The sequence below is a fragment of the Bos indicus genome, chromosome 6, assembly GCF_029378745.1.
Source record: "Bos indicus isolate NIAB-ARS_2022 breed Sahiwal x Tharparkar chromosome 6, NIAB-ARS_B.indTharparkar_mat_pri_1.0, whole genome shotgun sequence".
Taxonomy (NCBI): domain Eukaryota; kingdom Metazoa; phylum Chordata; class Mammalia; order Artiodactyla; family Bovidae; genus Bos; species Bos indicus.
The window spans coordinates 83,901,284-83,921,448 of record NC_091765.1 but is presented as its reverse complement, the minus strand read 5'-3'; the positions used below and the strand labels follow the sequence as shown (position 1 = coordinate 83,921,448).

Below are 20,165 nucleotides of genomic sequence, written 5' to 3'. Positions count from 1 at the left end.
AGTGTGGGAAGCCACTGGAGGATTTTGAGCAGAGGAGAGACGTGACTAACCTATAAGCAATCATTGTGGCTGCTGTAGACTACGTGTTGCTGCTGCTGCTGCTGCTGCTAAGTCACTTCAGTCGTATCCGACTCTGTGCAACCCCATGGACTGCAGCCCACCAGGCTCCCCCGTCCCTGGGATTCTCCAGGCAAGAACACTGGCGTGGGTTGCCATTTCCTTCTCCAATGCATGAAAGTGAAAAGTAAAAGTGAAGTCGCTCAGTCATGTCCGACTCTTTGAGACCCCATGGACTGAAGCCTACCAGGCTCCTCCATCCATGGGATTTTCCAGGCAAGAGTACTGGAGTGGGGTGCCATTGTCTTCTGCGAGACTACATGTTAGGGGTGAACTAATGAATTCAAGGAGTCAGGTGTAAGGTTGGAAGTAGGAAGACCAGTTGGTGAAACTTGTAATTCCTGTGTGAGGTGGTAGCTTGGACTAGGGTGGTAGCAGTGGAAGGTGGAGAGAGCAGAAGTATGATTTTAGGTATTTTTGGTGGTAGAGTCAACATGATTTCCTGATGGATGGGATGTAGGGTGTATAAGAAAGTGAGGTGTCAAGGATAAAGAACTTTAAATTTTTGAGCCTGGACCCCTGAAAAAAAGACATCATTTCTTGATTTGGAGACCACTAGAGAAGGGGCAATGGCACCCCACTCCAGTACTCTTGCCTGGAAAATATCATGGATGGAGGAGCCTGGTAGGCTGCAGTCCATGGGGTCGTTAAGAGTCGGACACGACTGAGCGACTTCACTTTTACTTTTCACTTTCATGCACTGGAGAAGGAAATGGCAATCCACTCCAGTATTCTTGCCTGGAGAATCCCAGGGATTGGGGAGCCTGGTGGGCTGCTGTCTATGGGGTCTCACAGAGTCGGACACGACTGAAGCGACTTAGCAGCAGCAGAAAAGGGGCAGATTAGGGCAGAGAACAATTGGATCTTAAATATGGACATTCTGTGTTTTATATTACTCTTATTCTTTGTATCCTTACCACTTGTGAGGTCCATTAAGGACTGCCAGAGTCTTTCCTTTGCAATGGTCTGTATGTCTCTGGCATTTCCTGCAGTCATTGCCATGTACATTTCAGTGTACTTTGTAGTCTTTTTGTTTTTCAATATTAACATTGGGCTTCCCTGCTTTCTTTTAGTTTGTTGTTTCTTAGATTTTCATTCTTCCTTTTACTTAACTTTTTTTCTGTTAGTATTTTTTTCCTTTAATAAATGTTTAATGAATATTCTTTGTTACTTCTTTGTAAAGTTGGTAGACAGTCTCACATGTGCTAGCAGGCAAGCACTCAGAAATTTTATTTTTTTAATACAACAAACAACTAGTCAAATAGTGAGTCTTGAGTCAGTCTTTTTTCCTTTAAGCTGTTTGGCTATTGCTCTTTTCCCCTCATGATAGCTAATGCTTATGAGTAGATATTTTAAATCAGCCTTACTTCTTTTTTCATTTGTAGATAACCTGTTTCTTTCATTTTCATGCTTATTAGGCTTTGTTAGTCTTTGAAATTCTGGAATTGCCTCTGTTTTTTTTTCTCTTATACTTTTTTGGGAAATAATTTCAGATCTACTCAAATACCATATCCTCTTCATCCAGATTCCACAGTTGTCAACATTTTATATTTGTTTCATCTTCCTCTCTGTCACCTCTACATACATGTTTATATATGTTTATAGTCTTTCTCTGGACTGTTTGGGAGCAAGACACATACATGTTATTATGTATGAGTATGCAGACATGATATAAGACAAGAACATAATCACTCTTCAGTGATCCAAGTCAGAAAATCACCGTTAATATGACACTAGTCTTCCTTCATTGAGTCCATGCAGATTTCATCAGGAGTTTAATCAGTATTCCTTTTTCTCTCTGGTCAGGATCCATTCTAGGATCATGGGTTGTTTAGATTTCATGTCCCTTTGGTTTCCTTAAGATATAGTTCTTTAGGCTTCTTTTTTCCTGACCTTGACACTTTTTAAAGAGTACAAGCTTTTCATTCTTTAGCATGACCTTCAACCTGCTGCTGCTGCTAAGTCGTTTCAGTCATGTCCGACTCTGTGCGACCCCATAGACGACAGCCCACCAGGCTCCCCCGTCCCTGGGATTCTCCAGGCAAGAACACTGGAGTGGGTTGCCATTTCCTTCTCCAATGCATGAAAGTGAAAAGTGAAAGTGAAGTCAGTCGCTCAGTCGTGTCCGACTCTTTGAGACCCCATGGACTGAAGCCTACCAGGCTCCTCCATCCATGGTATTTTCCAGGCAAGAGTACTGGAGTGGGTTGCCATTGCCTTCTCTGACCTTCAACCAGAGTCTGTCTGACACTCCTTCATGATCAGATGTGAGCCATGCATATTTGACAGAAATGCTACAGAAATGATGCTTTTGTGCATCATGTTAGGAGGTATATAGTGATGACTCCAGAGAAGGCAATGGCAACCTACTCCAGTACTCTTTTGCCTGGAAAATCCCATGGATGGAGGAGCCTGGCAGGCTGCAATCCATGGGGTCATGAAAAGTCAGACACGACTGAGCGACTTCACTTTCACTTTTCACTTTCATGCATTGGAGAAGGAAATGGCAACCCACTCCATTGTTCTTGCCTGGAGAATCCCAGGGACGGTGGAGCCTGGTGGGCTGCCATCTATGGGGTTGCACAGAGTTGGACACAACTGAAGTGACTTAGCAGCAGCAGCAGCAGTGCTGACCTATCTTCTACTGATGATTTTAATCTTCATAACCTGTTCAAGATACTGTCTTCCAGCTTTCTCCACTTAGATAGGGTTTTTCTCTTTGGTGAAAAGTGAAAGTGAAGTCGCTCAGTCGTATTTTATTCAGTGGTTTGTAATCTTTATCATTTGTTCTTGTACTCAACTTGTACCAGATTTGGCTAGGAGGAAGCATCCTTTCAGCTGGTCCTTGTGATCTTTTGTTATGTTTTTATTGTTTTTTTTTAATGCTTTTATTTTTTAGCATACGGTGTTCCAGACTCTTTTCCCTGTCTCTACTCTGGAATCAGTTATTTCTCCAGAGGAACCTGGTGGAGGGATGATATTTAGAAACTTAGATCTGGGTACCAGGTGTGCTCATTGTTACTGGGATATTACTGCTTCTAGGCTCTCAGTGGACTGAGATAGGCAATAGATACACACACATATATGTACACTGTACATACATAAGCATCTATATCTTTTTTGTATTTATTCAGGCAGTCTCTGGCTCTACTGCTCTTTGGTTTCATTGTGCTTCACGGATTTTGCATTTTTTGCAAATTGAGGTTTTATGGCAACTGCATATCAAACAAGTCTATTGGAACCATTTTTCCAGTGGCATTTGTTCACTTAGTGTATCTGTGTCACATTTTGATAATTCATGCGATATTTCATTATTATTATGGTGATCCGTGATCAGTGGTCTTTGTTACTATTGTAAAAAATTCTTACTTACTGAGGACTCAGGATGATGTTTAACACTTTTTTAGCAATAAGGTATTTAAAATACATTGACTTTTTTTAGATATAACACTTTACAGACTTAACAGACTACATTATAGTGTAAACATAATGTATTGGGAAACAAATATAGTGTATTGGGAAACAAATATTGGGGAAAAATAGTGTAAACATAATGTATTGGGAAACAAAAAATTCATGTGACTCGTTTTATTGCCAAATTTGTTTTATTGCAGTGGCTGGGTGGTAAAGAATCCGCATGCCAATGCAGAAGATGCAAGAGATGAGGGTCCAGTCCCTTGGTCGGGGAGATCCCCTGGAGAAGGATATGGCAACCCACTCCAGTACTCTTGCCTGGAGAATTCCATGGACAGAGGAGCCTGATGGGCTACAGTCCATGGAGTCGCAAAAAGTCGGACAGGACTGAGTCACTAAGCGTGCACTCACTGGAAGCACACTTTCAATATCTCTGAGGTGTGTCTGTATTTAAAAACCAGGCATGCACATCAGTACCTCCAATTCCAGTCCAACACATTTGACTTTTCCTTTTCCATTTTAATAAACCCTTTCTCAGAGATACTGAGAAGCCTGACTCCCATTATCTTCAGTATATTTGCTCATTTGCTTTGCTCCTTCTCTGGCCCCAACAGCTGCCTCCAAGGCAAACTGCTTTAGTAAATTTCCAAGAATTACTAGATTTCTACTTGTTCTAGTAGGAATTACATGGGAGACTGGGTTTTCTTTTTTCTTTTTGGTAATAGCTTTATTATGATAGGGCTTCCCTTGTGGCTTTATTAAGATAGGGCTCCCTTATTAAGATACACTTCACATACCATACAGTTAATCCATTTATAGTATATATAATTCAGTAATTTATAACTATCACCACAGTAGATTTGGACTCCCCTGATGGCTCAGTGGTAAAGAATCTGCCTGTGGATGTAGGAGATGCAGGAAATGCGAGTTTGATCCCTGGGTCAGGAATTTCCCCTAGAGAAGGAAATGGCAACCCATTCCAGTATTCTTGCCTGGGAAATCCCATGGACAGAGAAGCCTGATGGGCTACAGTCCATAAGGTTGTAAAGAGGTGGGCATGACAGAGCACACATGCAAAAAAAAAAAAAAAAGGCAAAAAACCCAGTAAATATTAGAACATTTTCATGATCACCAAAAAGAAGCCTTCTACTCTTTAGCTGGGAATAAAATGAAAGCTTAGACCTGCTTTTCAGGAAATGTATGCTATATAAAAATTGTATTAAAAATCTCTGGTAGTTCATTGTATGTTCAGTGTTACAGTTTCAGATTGATGCATAACTTACTGTCCAAATCTTAGTGCCTTAGTTTAACGATTTATCTCTCATAGTTCTGTGGGGTGACTTAGCTGGGCGATTCTCATTTTGGCTCTTTCATACATTTATAGTTAGATGCAAGCCACTGGGGCTGGAGTCATTTGAAAGATCAGCTGGGCTGGAAGTCCACTTATTTACTTATATATTTGGTACTCAGCTAGGGTGGCTGAAATAACTGAGGGTTGGCCAAGCATCTCTTTTCCTCCACTTGGCCTTTCCACATGATTGTTTTGGGTTTCCTCACAGCACGGCAGTCTTGGGATAGTCAGTCTTCATAATGGTGACTGTCTTTCCCCAGACTGAAGTTCCAAGAGATCCAGGTGGAACCTGAATGTCTCCTGAGGAATTAGCCTTCAAAGTCCCAGAATGTCACTTCTGCTGCATTTCATTAGTCAAGCAACTCACTGAGGCCAGTGGAGTTTCAAGGAGAAGACAATTAAACTTTGCTTGTTGATAAAGGAAAAGAATTAATGACTGCTATGTTTAGATGCTATTTGCCACACTAAAACTGAGAACCCTTGACCTAATTGTCACCCTGCCAACTAAATTCAGTACACTTGTGCTGTTTTAGAACTTTAAGAATCATAGATTGCATTATTAACTCAGCAGTTGTTCATAATCACACCCAGCATTTTTATCCACCCAGTGGTTTATTTCACTTGAAGTCCACAAGCAATTTAAAACCTGTTTGTTTTTTTTTTTTTTTTTTCTCTAATTTTATTTTATTTTTTAAACTTTACATAATTGTTTTTTTTACTTGTAACCATTATCCTCTTAAGATATAATCATTGTAACAAAACCTGTACACATGTTATTCTGGTTTCATTAGGCTTTTCCTTCTCAGCAGTGGAAAGCAAAGGGAGTAATAAAATGTATTGTTGGGTTGAATTTTTTTTTTAATGTTTATTCTGAAGTTTACCTAGTATATACTTTAACTCAACATGAAATTAGGAGCCATTGCTCATGATATTTCTTTTGTAATTTACAGATGATTTAAGGGGAGAAATATCTGATTCAACACCAGAGAGCAAGATGCATCACAAATTAGGTAAGATTATTTTTCCCTAAATATTTTCATATTATTATAAAACCTCTTTTTCTAAATATAGTTTAATTTTTTCTCAAGTGGGGGAATATTATTTGGATTAATTGTCAGGTAATGTAAAACTTCATATTTCATTTCATTAATTCATGATAAATCATCACATGCCATAGTTTCTTTATTGTCCATTTATAAATCTTGTAATCCACTCACTCATTGCCCAGTAGTAGGGAGCTGATCTTACCTAATGTAAGAAGCTAGGGTAGAGAATTCTATAAAATGTAACTTCTGGGTAGATGGCATCTATGACAACTTCTCTCATTTTTTTCCAGCTCACACCTAAACAAAACAGTAACTAGGATAAGTAAGCCAGGAGTAAGGAACCCATGGAGAGGCCCACTTGGGGATTAAGATTCATGTGACCTCTCATGTTTGCAGAATTGGAGTGGCTTTTTATTTTTCTCCCTACTTAAGGCTTCTGCATTTATACTTGATGAGAACCTATAGGGATGAAGCTTTCTCTAATTGCTTCCACTAGAACCTCACATCTTGTCAGTTAGTATTTTGTGGGTCCATGTGAAGAGCGACTGCTGTAGCTCTCAATGTTTAATGCTTAGCTTCCTAGGTGATGCAGTGGTGAAGAATCCACTGCAGAAGAATCCATCTGCCACTGCAGATGTCTCAAAAGATGAGGCTTCTATCTCCCGGTTGGGAAGATCCCCCGGAGTAGGAAATGTCAATCCACTCTAGTATTCTTGCCTGGAAAATGTCATGGACAGAGGAGCCTGGTGGGCTGCAGTCCATGAGGTCACAAAGAGTCAGACACAACTAAGTGCATGCATGCACACACACACACACACTTGCTTGACTTGGAGTGGAATATGCTGTGAGTCAGAGTAGGCAAAGAGAAATAAAAATGTCCCTGAGAGGGTCTGCAGCAACAAGAGAGAAAAATCAACAGTAGACAAATTCTAGTAAGCCAAAAGCTTTGTAGATAAATAACAGTTTTAACAATGTAGCAAATATGAGTATTTTCAGAAATTTATTTATATTACAGAAGGCTTTCTGGTTGGTAAAGCATAATTTTTCAGTTTAAAAAATCAGTACATCAACTGATAAATAAAGATGAATACTGTTGAGTGCTAAATTAGTAGCTGGTGTTGACATGGAGGAAATTTATCGGAACAGAAATACAAAAGAGATTGAAACCATGAGGAAAAAATAGGCAAGGGAAATAACATGGAGACAACATATAAAAAATGCAAATAATAGAATTTTCAGAAAAAAGAAAAATTAAAATACTACTTAAAACTTTCCTGGAATAAAGATAGGCTTGATCTGCAATTTGAGAGAGTTTATCAGCTGGCAGTAAAAAGTAATGAAGAATATACACCTCTAGACAGAATTGAATAAAATTCTAAATTTCAAGGATAGAGGAAAGCTTCCAGACAGAAGTTACATATAAAGGAGGAAAAAAAAAAGCTAGTATTATTCATCTGTGTAACTCTGGAAAAATAAAATAGCCTACTTTCAGAAATGTATTACAGTGCATGTTATAACTAGCCAAGATATCTTTCCTTTTGATAACTGAATCTATTTTGCACATAATGCAAGATTGTCATCCTCCATGGAAAATAGCCATGTAAGGTTATTTAACCAAGTAGCATATAAATCCAGGGAAGGCAATGGCACCCCACTCCAGTACTCTTGCCTGGAAAATCCCATGGACGGAAGAGCCTGGTGGGCTGCAGTCCGTGGCATCGCTAATAGTTGGACATGACTGAGCGCCTTCACTTTCACTTTTCACTTTCATGCATTGGAGAAGGAAATGGCAACCCACTCCAGTGTTCTTGCCTGGAGAATCCCAGGGTCGGGGGAGCCTGGTGGGCTGCCGTCTATGGAGTCACACAGAGTCGGACACGACTGAAGCGACTTAGCAGCAGCAGCAGCAGCATATAAATCAGGACTGAATTCAAAGAGAGGAGAGAGGAATGATTCTTAACGTAGGGTTAAATTTAAATAACGTATACATTTTCTGCTGCCATGTACCAAATTACTACAGATTTAGTGGTTCAGACAATGTTTGTTATCCTGTGGTTTCCATGGGACAGGAGTTCAGGTACAAATTAGCTGGGTTCTTTTTAAAAGCGTTTCACAGGCTTCAGTCAAAAGTGTCAGCCTGGACCATGGTCTTATCTGAGCTCAAGCTCCTCTTTCAAGCTCATGCGGTTGTTAGGAGAATTCAGGTCCTTGGAATTGTAGGGCTGAGATACCTGTTTTCTTGGTGTCTGTGAGCCATGGGCCTCTACTCTTAATTTCTAGAGGTCACCTGCAGTTCGTTGCCACATGATCCTTTTCATAGACTCTTTTCTCAGTGTGGCAGCTTGCTTCTTCAAAGTGAGCAAGGAATAATTATTCTCTGCTTCTGCTAGATAGTGTCTTAATGTGTAGAACCATGATATAGTCACAGGAGTGACTTCCCATTGCTTTTGCCGTATTCACTTGAGTATATTATAGGTTCTACCTGTATCCTAGGGAAGGGGTGTCTCATTGCTCACACCTGAGGTTGTGTCTACTACTTAATGCTAGTATAATTGAGGATTTATAAGTACTAAGTAAGAATTTTTGCAATGATAGTTTGAAATCTGCACTATCTTAACAAAACTTGGTGTAATGGGAAGGAGAGTAGGAGTGGCAGAGGAGTGATAAAAGTAGTCTAAACTACTTTGTTTTACTAAGTGAGAAAAGAAAGAAGAAGATATCTTGGTAAGGAATATAGTTTTTAATATAGTCATAGAGAAATCGAGTATGATTTGAACGTCAGGAACAGGAAGGTAAATTAGACTGAAAAAGCACAGTAAAACTTTGAAATGACCAAGGTTTGGAGTATGGGGAAAGAAATGGTATTCTGACCAAACCAATGAAAAGGAGGGAAAAAAAGAATCATTGATGTAAAATAACAAGTAAATTTAAATATAAAGTAAAATGGAAGGAAGAACCATATTTGTTATACTAAATAAGCATGAATGGATTGAGTTCCTCTAGTAAGATAGAGACTAACAGATTTGGTTAAACAATACAAACTGACCTATATGTTTATCAGAGATCAGATCAGTCGCTCAGTTGTGTCCGACTCTTTGCGACCCCATGAATCGCAGCACGCCAGGCCTCCCTCCCTGTCCATCACCAACTCCCGGAGTTCACTGAGACTCACGTCCATCGAGTCGGTGATGCCATCCAGCCATCTCATCCTCTGTCGTCCCCTTCTCTTCTTGCCCCCAATCCCTCCCAGCATCAGAGTCTTTTCCAATGAGTCAACTCTTCGCGTGAGGTGGCCAAAGTACTGGAGTTTCAGCTTCAGCATCATTCCTTCCAAAGAAATCCCAGGGCTGATCTCCTTCAGAATGGACTGGTTAGATCTCCTTGCAGTCCAAGGGACTCTCAAGAGTCTTCTCCAACACCACAGTTCAAAAGCATCAATTCTTTGGCACTCAGCCTTCTTCACAGTCCAACACTCACATCCATACATGACCACAGGAAAAACCATAGCCTTGACTAGACGAACCTTTGTTGGCAAAGTAATGTCTCTGCTTTTGAATATGCTATCTAAGTTGGTCATAACTTTCCTTCTAAGGAGTAAGCATCTTTTAATTTCACGGCTGCAGTCACCATCTGCAGTGATTTTGGAGCCCCCAAAAATAAAGTCTGACACTGTTTCCACTGTTTCCCCATCTATTTCCCATGAAGTGATGGGACCAGATTCCATGATCTTCGTTTTCTGAATGTTGAGCTTTAAGCCAACATTTTCACTCTCCACTTTCACTTTCATCAAGAGGCTTTTGAGTTCCTCTTCACTTTCTGCCATAAGGGTGGTGTCATCTGCATATCTGAGGTTATTGATATTTCTCCCAGCAATCTTGATTCCGGCTTTTGTTTCTTCCAGTCCAGCGTTTCTCATGATGTACTCTGCATATAAGTTAAATAAACAGGGTGACAATATACAGCCTTGACATACTCCTTTTCCTATTTGGAACCAGTCTGTTGTTCCATGTCCAGTTCTAACTGTTGCTTCCTGACCTGCATACAGATTTCTCAAGAGGCAGGTCAGGTGGTCTGGTATTCCCATCTCTTTCAGAATTTTCCACAGTTTATTGTGATGCACACAGTCAAAGGCTTTGGCATAGTCAATAAAGCAGAAATAGCACTTAAAACAGGTTTTTAAATAAAAGATTATCAAAGAATTAAGTAGAGTAATATAAACAGAAGGTAGTAGTGATGCATTTTTAATATGAGGTGAAGTGAAATTTAAAGTTAAAAATGTGAACAGAATAAAGGACTTGTAAAAATAGGCAATTTATGAAGAAGATAGAAAAATCATAAACTCCTATGTACCAAACAGCCTAGCAACTAAAATGTATTAAAAAAAAAAAAAAACTTGAGGAAAAGCAAGGAGATTTTAAGCAATACAGTTAGGGATTTTGATAAACCACTTTCAGAATTGGAGAAATCCAGCAAACCAGAAATAAGGTAGAACATAGAAAGTTTATTATATAGCCAGAAAACTTAGCATATAGAACTTTGCATGGTCAGAGAAAATGAGTAGATAAGTGTGTATACACACAAACACACACATATATGACTACCCCTGATTAACACATTTCCTATTGGGAACATTTAGATGGTTTTCAGTTTGACTTCCGTTTTCGGTTCCTATTATAAACAGTACTACTATGAATGTTTTTGTACCTAGATCTTTGCCTATTTTTATGAATATTTTGCAAATTCATTTTCTAAAAATGAAATTTGCCACCTCAGAGTATTATAATTATAGATATTGTCAGATTGTCTTCAGTTTATATTCCTATCAGGAATATATGAGAATTTCAGTGTACCTATAACATATTAACCATGAATGTTACCAAATTTTTAAATCTTTCCAATCTAGTAGTTTATTTTTTCATTGACATTTCTTTATTAGCCCAAATATGTCTTAAAATTTGTTTCTCTAGTGTTTTGTCTAGAAGCATTCCTGTTCTAGAAAGTAATATCAGTCCTTTCACTGCAGAGTTTCATCCAGCTCAACATATGTGTATATTTTTGTCTGATGTCTTTTACAGTATTGCCCTCCAATACACCAAATGTTCGCAGAACTATGAGAACACGATCAAAACCTTTGGAATACTGGCGAGGGGAACGAATAGATTATCAGTCAAGGCCATCAGGTAAAATTTACATTTTAACAGTTCAAAATAAAAAATAATAATGATAATTGCTATAATTTATTTAGATATGTGTTGTGCCAAGAAAGTGAAACTCGCTCAGTCGTGTCTGACTCTTTGTGACCCCATGGACTGTAGCCCACCAGGGGATCTTCTTGACCTGAGGATCAAACCCAGGTCTCCCACATTGCAGGCAGAACCACCAGGGAAGCCAAGTACTGTCTTACATATTTATAACATTACTTTGTTTAATCATCATTCTCCAACAGTGTGACAAGAATAGGTTCAAGTCCAGGTTTCTCTGATTACTGTAGAGATGCTGATTTTTTTTTTCTCTTTGCTAGCAATTTGAAGTGATTGTGTAGTTTTATAGAGTGTCCCCAGGTGGCTTTCCTAGTGGCTCAGACGGTAAAGAATTTACCTGCCATGCAGGAGACTTCAGGTTTGAACCCTGGGTTGGGAAGATCCCCTTGAGAAGGAAATGGCAACCCACTCCAGTATTCTTGCCTAGAGAATTCAGTGGACAGAGGAGCCTGGTGGGCTACAGTCCGTGGGGTCACAAAGAGTTGGACATGACTTTGTGACTAACACTTAACCCAGGTGGCCCAGTGGTAAAGAATCTGCCCGCCAAAGCAGGAAACCCAAGAGATGCAGCAGGTTCAATCTCTGATTCAAGAAGATCTCTTGGAGAAGGAAATGGCAACCCACTCCAGTATTCTTGCCTGGAAAATTCCATGGACAGAGGAGCCTAGCGAGCCACAGTCCATGGGTTAGCTGAGAGTCAGATACAACTGAGCATGGAGCACATTATTTTTATACATCCAGTAAGATTTCTAATTGCATAAAATGAAACCTTAGATCAGAACATGAGAAAATTTTAACTGGCAAAGATTAAATATTCCCCATTATTATTCTCATTCTATTTTCTTGTCATATTTCTCTACAAAAATTATAGAGGATAGAAAAGAAAATAGTGTTATATTAAAGTTACTTCCTTTTTTTAAATCAGTATTTCTGAGTCAAAGGACTAAACTGACATGTGGATTACTATAAATAGTTCATTGCTAATCTTTGTGTCCTTCATTTTTTATACCTCCACTGATGACTATTTATTTCAAGCAATAGAGATCATTCAGTTATGTTTCATCACTGTGTCTAGATTTAGGATAGTGGTGATGGTTCAGTTGCTAAGTTGTGTCTGACTCTTGTTACCCCATGACTGTAGCCCACTAGGATCCTCTCAGGCAAGATTACTAGAGTGGGTTGCCATTTCCTTCTCCAGGGGATCTTCCTGACCCAGGAATTGAACCCAGGTCTCCTGCATTGCAGGTAGATTTTTTACTGACTGAGCCACTAGATTTAGGATAGTAGAGAGACTTAAATGAAATTAGTTGCTATTTGTGTTACTTGAATTAGCTGTAGAGTAGTAATAATACTGTATTCTTTGCTTTGAAAAGAAATGTGCTGTATTAATGTAATGAATTTTGTTTCAAGATTTTCACTTTGCTAGGTATGATAATTTACCTTTTGGGGGTTAAATTTCAGGAGGATTTGTGATTGGTGGAATACTGTCCCCAGACACAGTATCATCTAAAAGGAAAGCAAAAGGAAACTTGGGAAGAATCATTACAACAGCTAATAGGAAAAGAATCTGTCTTGAAAATGATGAAAGAAGTATGAACTTTTTCCTTATTTTAAATAACAGTGTTTTGAAAAATAGCTCTGTGCAGATTTTGAAATATACCTCTAAAGGCTTCAGAATATAATAGTACTTAAGGGTAAATTCTCTTTTTAATGTCTACTTTTCTTTAGATTTTGAAAGTAAACTTATTTTATTCTTTTTAAAAAATCATTAATATCATAGTGTAAAACATTTCCACACGGGTAAACTGCACTGTCAAATGAAACTTACCTCTTCAGTGCATCAACGTGGTCATTGATAAACAGGAAGAAATATGCCTCTTCCGTTTTCCTTTTCAACTTGTCCTTAGCTCTATTTCATGCTAGATTTTTTTTTAATGGAAAAGAGTTTTAAATAAATAGTATTTCAGTGGTACTTCTTTTGCAGAGAATAAATTCATGGTAAATCTGAATATACCTCTGGGAGATCCTCTGGAGCCAACAAGGGTAAAGGACCCACAAACACGAGAGACTGTTCTTATGGGTAAGCTCTGAGGGTTGGTTCTGAGAATGCTTAATTTAACATCTAGTAAGGACAAACTGTTTGCTTAAAGGCTGGCTTTTCTACTTTTCCTTTCTCTCCCTAGATCTTTAAGAGCCAAAGTCCAGTAGCAAGTCTGATTCAAATAAATAGCCTGTATGAGGACTACTGTGGGGGAATTGACGGTAGACAACCTCCAGGGACATATAGTACCATGCATTTGTCCTCTATGATACAAGTGCTACCATCAGGAATGTTGCCTTCTCCAGTAGGATCCAGGCCTTCTTTGATCAGGAGGACACTTGCGGACAAGGGCTGTTAAGGGGGAAAGTGAAAGTCGCTCAGTTGTGTCCAACTCTCTTCAACTCCATGGACTATCCATGGAATTCTCCAGACCAGAATACTGGAGTGGGTAGCCTTTCCCTTCTCCAAGGGATCTTCCCAACCCAGGGATCGAACCCAGGTCTCCTGCATTGGAGGCGAATTCTTTACCAGCTGAGCCACAAGGGAAGCCAAAGAATACTGGAGTGGGTAGCCTATTCCTTCTCCAGCGGATCTTCCTAAGTCAGGAATTGAACTGGGGTCTCCTGCATTGCAGGCAGATTCTTCACCAACTGAATTATCAGGAAGCCTGTTCAGGGGGTATTGTAGCAAATTAACTGGCAGACTCCTGGATACACTCGTACTATGAGATCAGGTAGGGATTGTGTCTGGGTTTAGACGGCCTTTGGTGCTGTGTAGCAAGGACATCAGTCAGTCAAACAAATATCATGTTTAAGGCTGGCATAGGGTCCTATAAGCCTCCTCCTGCACTTTACAGGTATTAAAAATTTAGTTTCTAGGATACCATTGGAAGTCCCAGGAGATGGGCTATAGTGTGGTGGGTTTAAGTAGTGGACACTCAGCTATTTCCAACCAGGCAGTATTTACATACAGGAAATATTTAAGTGTTTTAATAACTGTCATGACTGTACTAGTGAGTACTGAGGACTAGTTTTTGATTTAGCCTAAATCAAAAGATAAATATGTCAAAGCAGAGAGACAGTTTTTACACTTAAAATTTTGACTGTGGAATAGGCTCCATTGATATCTTTAGTAGCAGAGATACTTCTATATTAAGTTGTTCATTTGGCTATAGAGGAAAAATTACAGAGAATATTTTTTTTAGCAAAGTGTCTTAACTGAAAACATTGCTGTACTGTATTTTATGTTTTCAAGAATTCATCACTTTTTGTTTCCTGAGCATATGTATTATCTATATCCTGTCGACTGTGGGAGTACAGTCAGAAGCTGATGATAAAAAATGTATTAATTACAGATCTGGAAAAGTTTGTAAGTAAAAGGGAAATTTAAAAAATGATATAGCCATCTGTATGTCTTCTTTGGAGAAATGTCTATTTAGTTCTTTGGCCCATTTTTTGATTGGGTCATTTATTTTTCTGGAGTTGAGCTGTAGGAGTTGCTTGTATATTTTTGAGATTAGTTGTTTGTCAGTTGCTTCATTTGCTATTATTTTCTCCCATTCTGAAGGCTGTCTTTTCACCTTGCTAATAGTTTCCTTTGATGTGCAGAAGCTTTTAAGGTTAATTAGGTCCCATTTGTTTATTTTTGATTTTATTTCCAATATTCTGGGAGGTGGGTCATAGAGGATCCTGCTGTGATGTATGTCGGAGAGTGTTTTGCCTATGTTCTCCTCTAGGAGTTTTATAGTTTCTGGTCTTACGTTTAGATCTTTAATCCATTTTGAGTTTATTTTTGTGTATGGTGTTAGAAAGTGTTCTAGTTTCATTCTTTTACAAGTGGTTGACCAGATTTCCCAGCACCACTTGTTAAAGAGATTGTCTTTAATCCATTGTATATTCTTGCCTCCTTTGTCAAAGATAAGGTGTCCATATGTGCATGGATTTATCTCTGGGCTTTCTATTTTGTTCCATTGATCTATATTTCTGTCTTTGTGCCAGTACCATAGTGTCTTGATAACTGTGGCTTTGTAGTAGAGCCTGAAGTCAGGTAGGTTGATTCCTCCAGTTCCATTCTGACATACAGATGGCTAACAAACACATGAAAAGATGCCCAACATCACTCATTATCAGAGAAATGCAAATCAAAACCACTATGAGGTACCATTTCACACCAGTCAGAATGGCTGCAATCCAAAAGTCTACAAATAATGAATGCTGGAGAGGGTGTGGAGAAAAGGGAACCCTCTTACACTGTTGGTGGAAATGCAAACTAGTACAGCCACTATGGAGAACAGTGTGGAGATTCCTTAAAAAACTGGAAATAGAACTGCCTTATGATCCAGCAATCCCACTGCTGGGCATACACACTGAGGAAACCAGAAGGGAAAGAGACACGTGTACCCCAATGTTCATCGCAGCACTGTTTATAATAGCCAGGACATGGAAGCAACCTAGATGCCCATCAGCAGATGAATGGATAAGAAAGCTATTGTACATATACACAATGGAGTATTACTCAGCCATTAAAAAGAATACATTTGAATCAGTTCTAATGAGGTGGATGAAACTGGAGCCTATTATACAGAGTGAAGTAAGCCAGAAGGAAAAACACCAATATAGTACACTAACGCATATATATGGAATTTAGAAAGATGGTAACAATAACCCTGTGTACGAGACAGCAAAAGAGACACTGATGTATAGAACAGTCTTATGGACTCTGTGGGAGAGGGAGAGGGTGGGAAGATTTGGGAGAATGGCATTGAAACATGTAAAATATCATGTAAGAAACGAGTGGCCAGTCCAGGTTCGATGCACGATACTGGATGCTTGGGGCTAGTGCACTGGGACGACCCAGAGGGATGGTATGGGGAGGGAGGAGGGAGGAGGGTTCAGGATGGGGAACACATGTATACCTGTGGCGGATTCATTTTGATATTTGGCAAAACTAATAAAATTATGTAAAGTTTAAAAATAAAATTAAAAAAAAATCACACACAAAAAAATAAAAAATGATATAGTAATTTGGGAGCTACAGTTTGAACTGGTTATTTAGAGCCTCTACCTGATAAATAAAAAATATTGTTACTTAATCAGTCACAAAGGTATTTATTGGCATGATGATGATGATACATTTGTAGTGTGGCTATGTTATATTGGGCTTCCCTTGTGGCTCAGCTGGTAAAGAATCTGCCATGCAATGCGGAAGACCTGAGTTAGAGTTTCCCTAGTGGCTCAGATGGTAAAGCGTCTGCCTACAATGCAGGAGACCCAGGTTCAATCCCTGGGTCCGGAAGATCTCCTGGAGAAGGAAATGGCAACCCACTCCAGTATTCTTGCCTGGAAAATCCCATGGATGGAGGAACCTGGTAGACTACAGTCCATGGGGTCACAAAGAGTCGGACACAACTGAGCGACTTCATACACACACACACGCACATGTTATATTGAACTTTTTAAGGATAAGGAATCTTTTCTTGTCTCTTAGCTGATTTTGTTTTTCATCTGAGTTATTATAGGGGAAATGATAATATTGCCATTGTTAATAATAAATAATAAAATATTATTAACAAAGCTTACTGAATGCTTACTTTGTACCAGTGTTTTAAATACTTTATACACATTAATTCATTTGATATTCCCAACTCTAACATAGATAAACTATTTTTATCACATTTTATAGAAAAGGAAATGAAATAGAGGATAAGCAGCTTGGCTAAGGTCATTCAGCTTGGAAGACAAAGATACAATGTGACCTTTCTAGGTCCAGAGTCAGTGCTCTTAATCACATCTATCTTTCTAGGACAGGTTTATGTTTTTATTTATGAATGTGTATAAGAGACACAGGTTTGATCCCTGGTTTGAGAAGATCCCCTGGAGAAGGGAATGGCAACTCACTCCAGTATAATTGCCTGGAGAATCCCGTGGACAGAAGAGCCTGGCGGGCTACTACAGTTCACAGGGTCGCAAAAAGTTGGTTGACTGAAGCGACTTAGCATGCACGCACATGTGTGTATATGCTATATCAATGAACAATGTCATTGCTATTACTTTATACTTATATTAATTTTTTCCCTTTAGATCTTATAAGGCCACGAGATACATACCAATTTTGTGTTGAACATGATGAGTTGAAAGTATATAAAACATTGGATACACCGTTTTTTTCTAGTGGAAAATTGGTATTAGGACCACTTCAAGAAAAGGGAAAGCAGCATGTAGGCCTAGATACATTGGTGAGTATATTTCTCCATATATTGATATATATGTTTTGATCTTGGCACAACTCTAAGTTATTGGACTTGATGAAGCATTCTGTTACTATAGTACATAGGTAATTTTTAATTTTTTTTCAGATGTTTAAAGTCAGTCAACCGAAGGGTGTTCTGTGTATAGCAGTGTAGTCTTGAGATTTAGAAGTTTAGGGAATGGCCTTAAAAGTATCTTCAAAATTAGATTTGCAAACAAGTCATTAGAATTTTAGAGCTAGAGAAGATTATTGAGATTAAGTCTAAATCTCATTTCTTTAATCATGAAGTTTAGAAATAAAGAATTTAAAAGACTTCAAAATCATGTCACTGATTATAACAGCAGATTGATGACTGGGAACTATTCTATTACTTGGGGCTTCCCTGGTAGCTCAGCTAGTAAAGAATCTGCCTGCAATGCAGCAGACCCCTGTTGGCTTCCTGGGTTGGGAAGATCCACTAGAGAAGGGATAGGCTAACCACTCCAGTATTCTTGGACTTGCCTGGTGGCTCAGACAGTAGAGAATCTGCCTGCAGTGTGGAGACTTGGGTTCTATCCCTGGGTTAGGAAGATCCCCTGGAGAAAGGAATGGCTACCCACTCCAGTATTCTGGCCTGGAGAATTCCATGGACAGAGGAGCCTGGCAGGAAGCTGCAAAGAGTGGACGTGACTGAGTGACTTTCACTTTCATTGTATTACTCTATATAGCAATGTCAGGCGTCCCTGGTGGCTCAGTGGTAAAGAATTGCTTGCAGTGCAGGAGACTGCCTGCAGTGCGAGAGACACAAATTTGATCCCTGGGTCAGGAAGATCCCCTGGAGAAGGGAATGGCAACCTGCTCCAGTATTCTTGGCTGGGAAATCCCATGGACAAAGGAGCCTAGTGGGCTATAGTCCATCAGGTCATGAGAGTTGGGCACAACTTAGCCACTAAACCACCACCACCACCACATAGTATGTAGAATCCAGATCTAAAGTATTTAAAGGTTTTCTTTAATCCAGTCTTAAAATGTTATAGATCTCCAGGTCATATTAAAAGAGTAAAAATGACATATTAAACTAACTGAAGTAATAGATAATCCCTGTGTAATCATTAAGAAACAGTTAATAATGAAAATAAGCATTATGAAATGTCATCATTAAACTAATAGTATTAATACTATTAATAGTATTAATAAGATATAATGTTTTTATTCCTTTAGAAGGAAGGAATATTGAATATCTAGTAAATATTTGAAAATGTTTAACCTGTCTAACATTCAAAGGAATCCATATTAAAAATAAGGCATACTTTACAATTACTGAGTTAGTAGAAATTATTGATTTATAATTTGTAGACTTTTAACTATAACCTGTAAATAATTTGTAGACTTTCACTTATGAATGTCATTTCAGAATTTTTTCCTAGGAAAATAAAAGCTAGGGAACCTGAACATAGGTAGTTACTTATTTTAACATTGAGAGTAATTTTTGAAACTGGAAACCACTGAAATGTGCTATGGGAAGAAAATGCTTATATTTATCTTTTGACTTGCTGCCAAGTCGATTCAGTCATGTCCGACTCTGTTTGACCCCATGGACTGCAGCCTACCAGGCTTCTCTGTCCATGGGATTCTCCAGGCAAGAACACTGGAGTGGGTTGCCATTTCCTTCTCCAATATTTTGACTTAGTAATGAAATAAACCATTATATATAATAATCTGGAGGAGGAAATGGCAACCCACTCCAGTATTCTTGCCAGGAGAGTCCCCTGGACAGAGGAGCCTGGCGAGCTACAGTCCATGGGGTCTCAAAGAGTCAAACACGACTGAGGCAGCTTAGCATACACACATATAATAATCAGTTATATAACACTTACGTATTCCAGGTATTATACAAAGCATTTTGAAGAATAGCTGTACTGGAAGAATTTTCTGTCTGCAGTTTGATTAAATGTTTATTCTTAAATGTTAATCCTTAAATGTTTTAGACAGAAAATCCTTTTTGTTTTTTTCTGCTAAAATAAAAAATGAAAATGACAGAAATTTGAAGGAACTATAGAAAAATAACATGTTAGTAAGTGATTATAGTTTATTTTTATTTCTTCTAAATATTGCCTTTAACGTTTTATAATGAAAATCAGAGTTAAGTTTTTTAATAACAGTGGAGTATTTTTACATTTTTGAAAGAATGAAGCACACTTTTAAATACATGCTTTTGAGAAGCAAAAGGGCAAGATGGAGAACCACATAAGGGAGAAAGTAGCATTGGTAGATTTATTAAAATCAAACCACAGAGAAATTAACAAATTAACTGGGAGTTTGTTGTGGAGCTTTCCTAGAAGACAAGAGGATATTAAGAAGTGGAAAATATTAAAGTTAGATGGTATGGAAGAACAGATATAAACAGAATCGAGAAAAAACCCAAATGAGCAAAAGGGAGAAATATTTGAAAAAGTAGGCAATAATTGTTCCAGAACTAAAAAACAAAAAGGTGACACAACATGCTTAAAGGAACCAGAGTTCCTCAAGAAATGTCTGATCCCAGGCCTGGGACTAAGCTTGGAGTATTTTATCATACCCGATAGCAAACTATCAAAAACCATTAGGATTGGGTCATAAGGTTTCAGAATCCAGCTTGAAGATGCTTTCTCTGGACAAAGATGTGAAAACTTGAGTATCAATAAGAATAATTTCATTGGATTGATAGA

The 20,165-nt window shown here is 38.5% G+C and overlaps 1 protein-coding gene across 6 annotated transcripts in view; it reads left to right on the top strand.

The window, feature by feature from the left end:
- Positions 1–20,165, top strand: part of CENPC (centromere protein C) — a 93,808-nt gene that overhangs the window by 68,315 nt on the left and 5,328 nt on the right. For 3 of the 6 annotated variants that reach the window (XM_070791526.1, XM_019962825.2, XM_070791527.1), the window contains exons 13-17: positions 5,833–5,892; positions 11,004–11,108; positions 12,651–12,779; positions 13,174–13,269; positions 17,310–17,464. In XM_070791526.1, coding sequence (XP_070647627.1) covers positions 5,833–5,892; positions 11,004–11,108; positions 12,651–12,779; positions 13,174–13,269; positions 17,310–17,464 — 545 coding nt within the window. The remainder of the gene's footprint in view (positions 1–5,832; positions 5,893–11,003; positions 11,109–12,650; positions 12,780–13,173; positions 13,270–17,309; positions 17,465–20,165) is intronic. The other 3 variants (XR_011567211.1, XM_070791528.1, XM_070791529.1) reach the window with 3 other exon arrangements.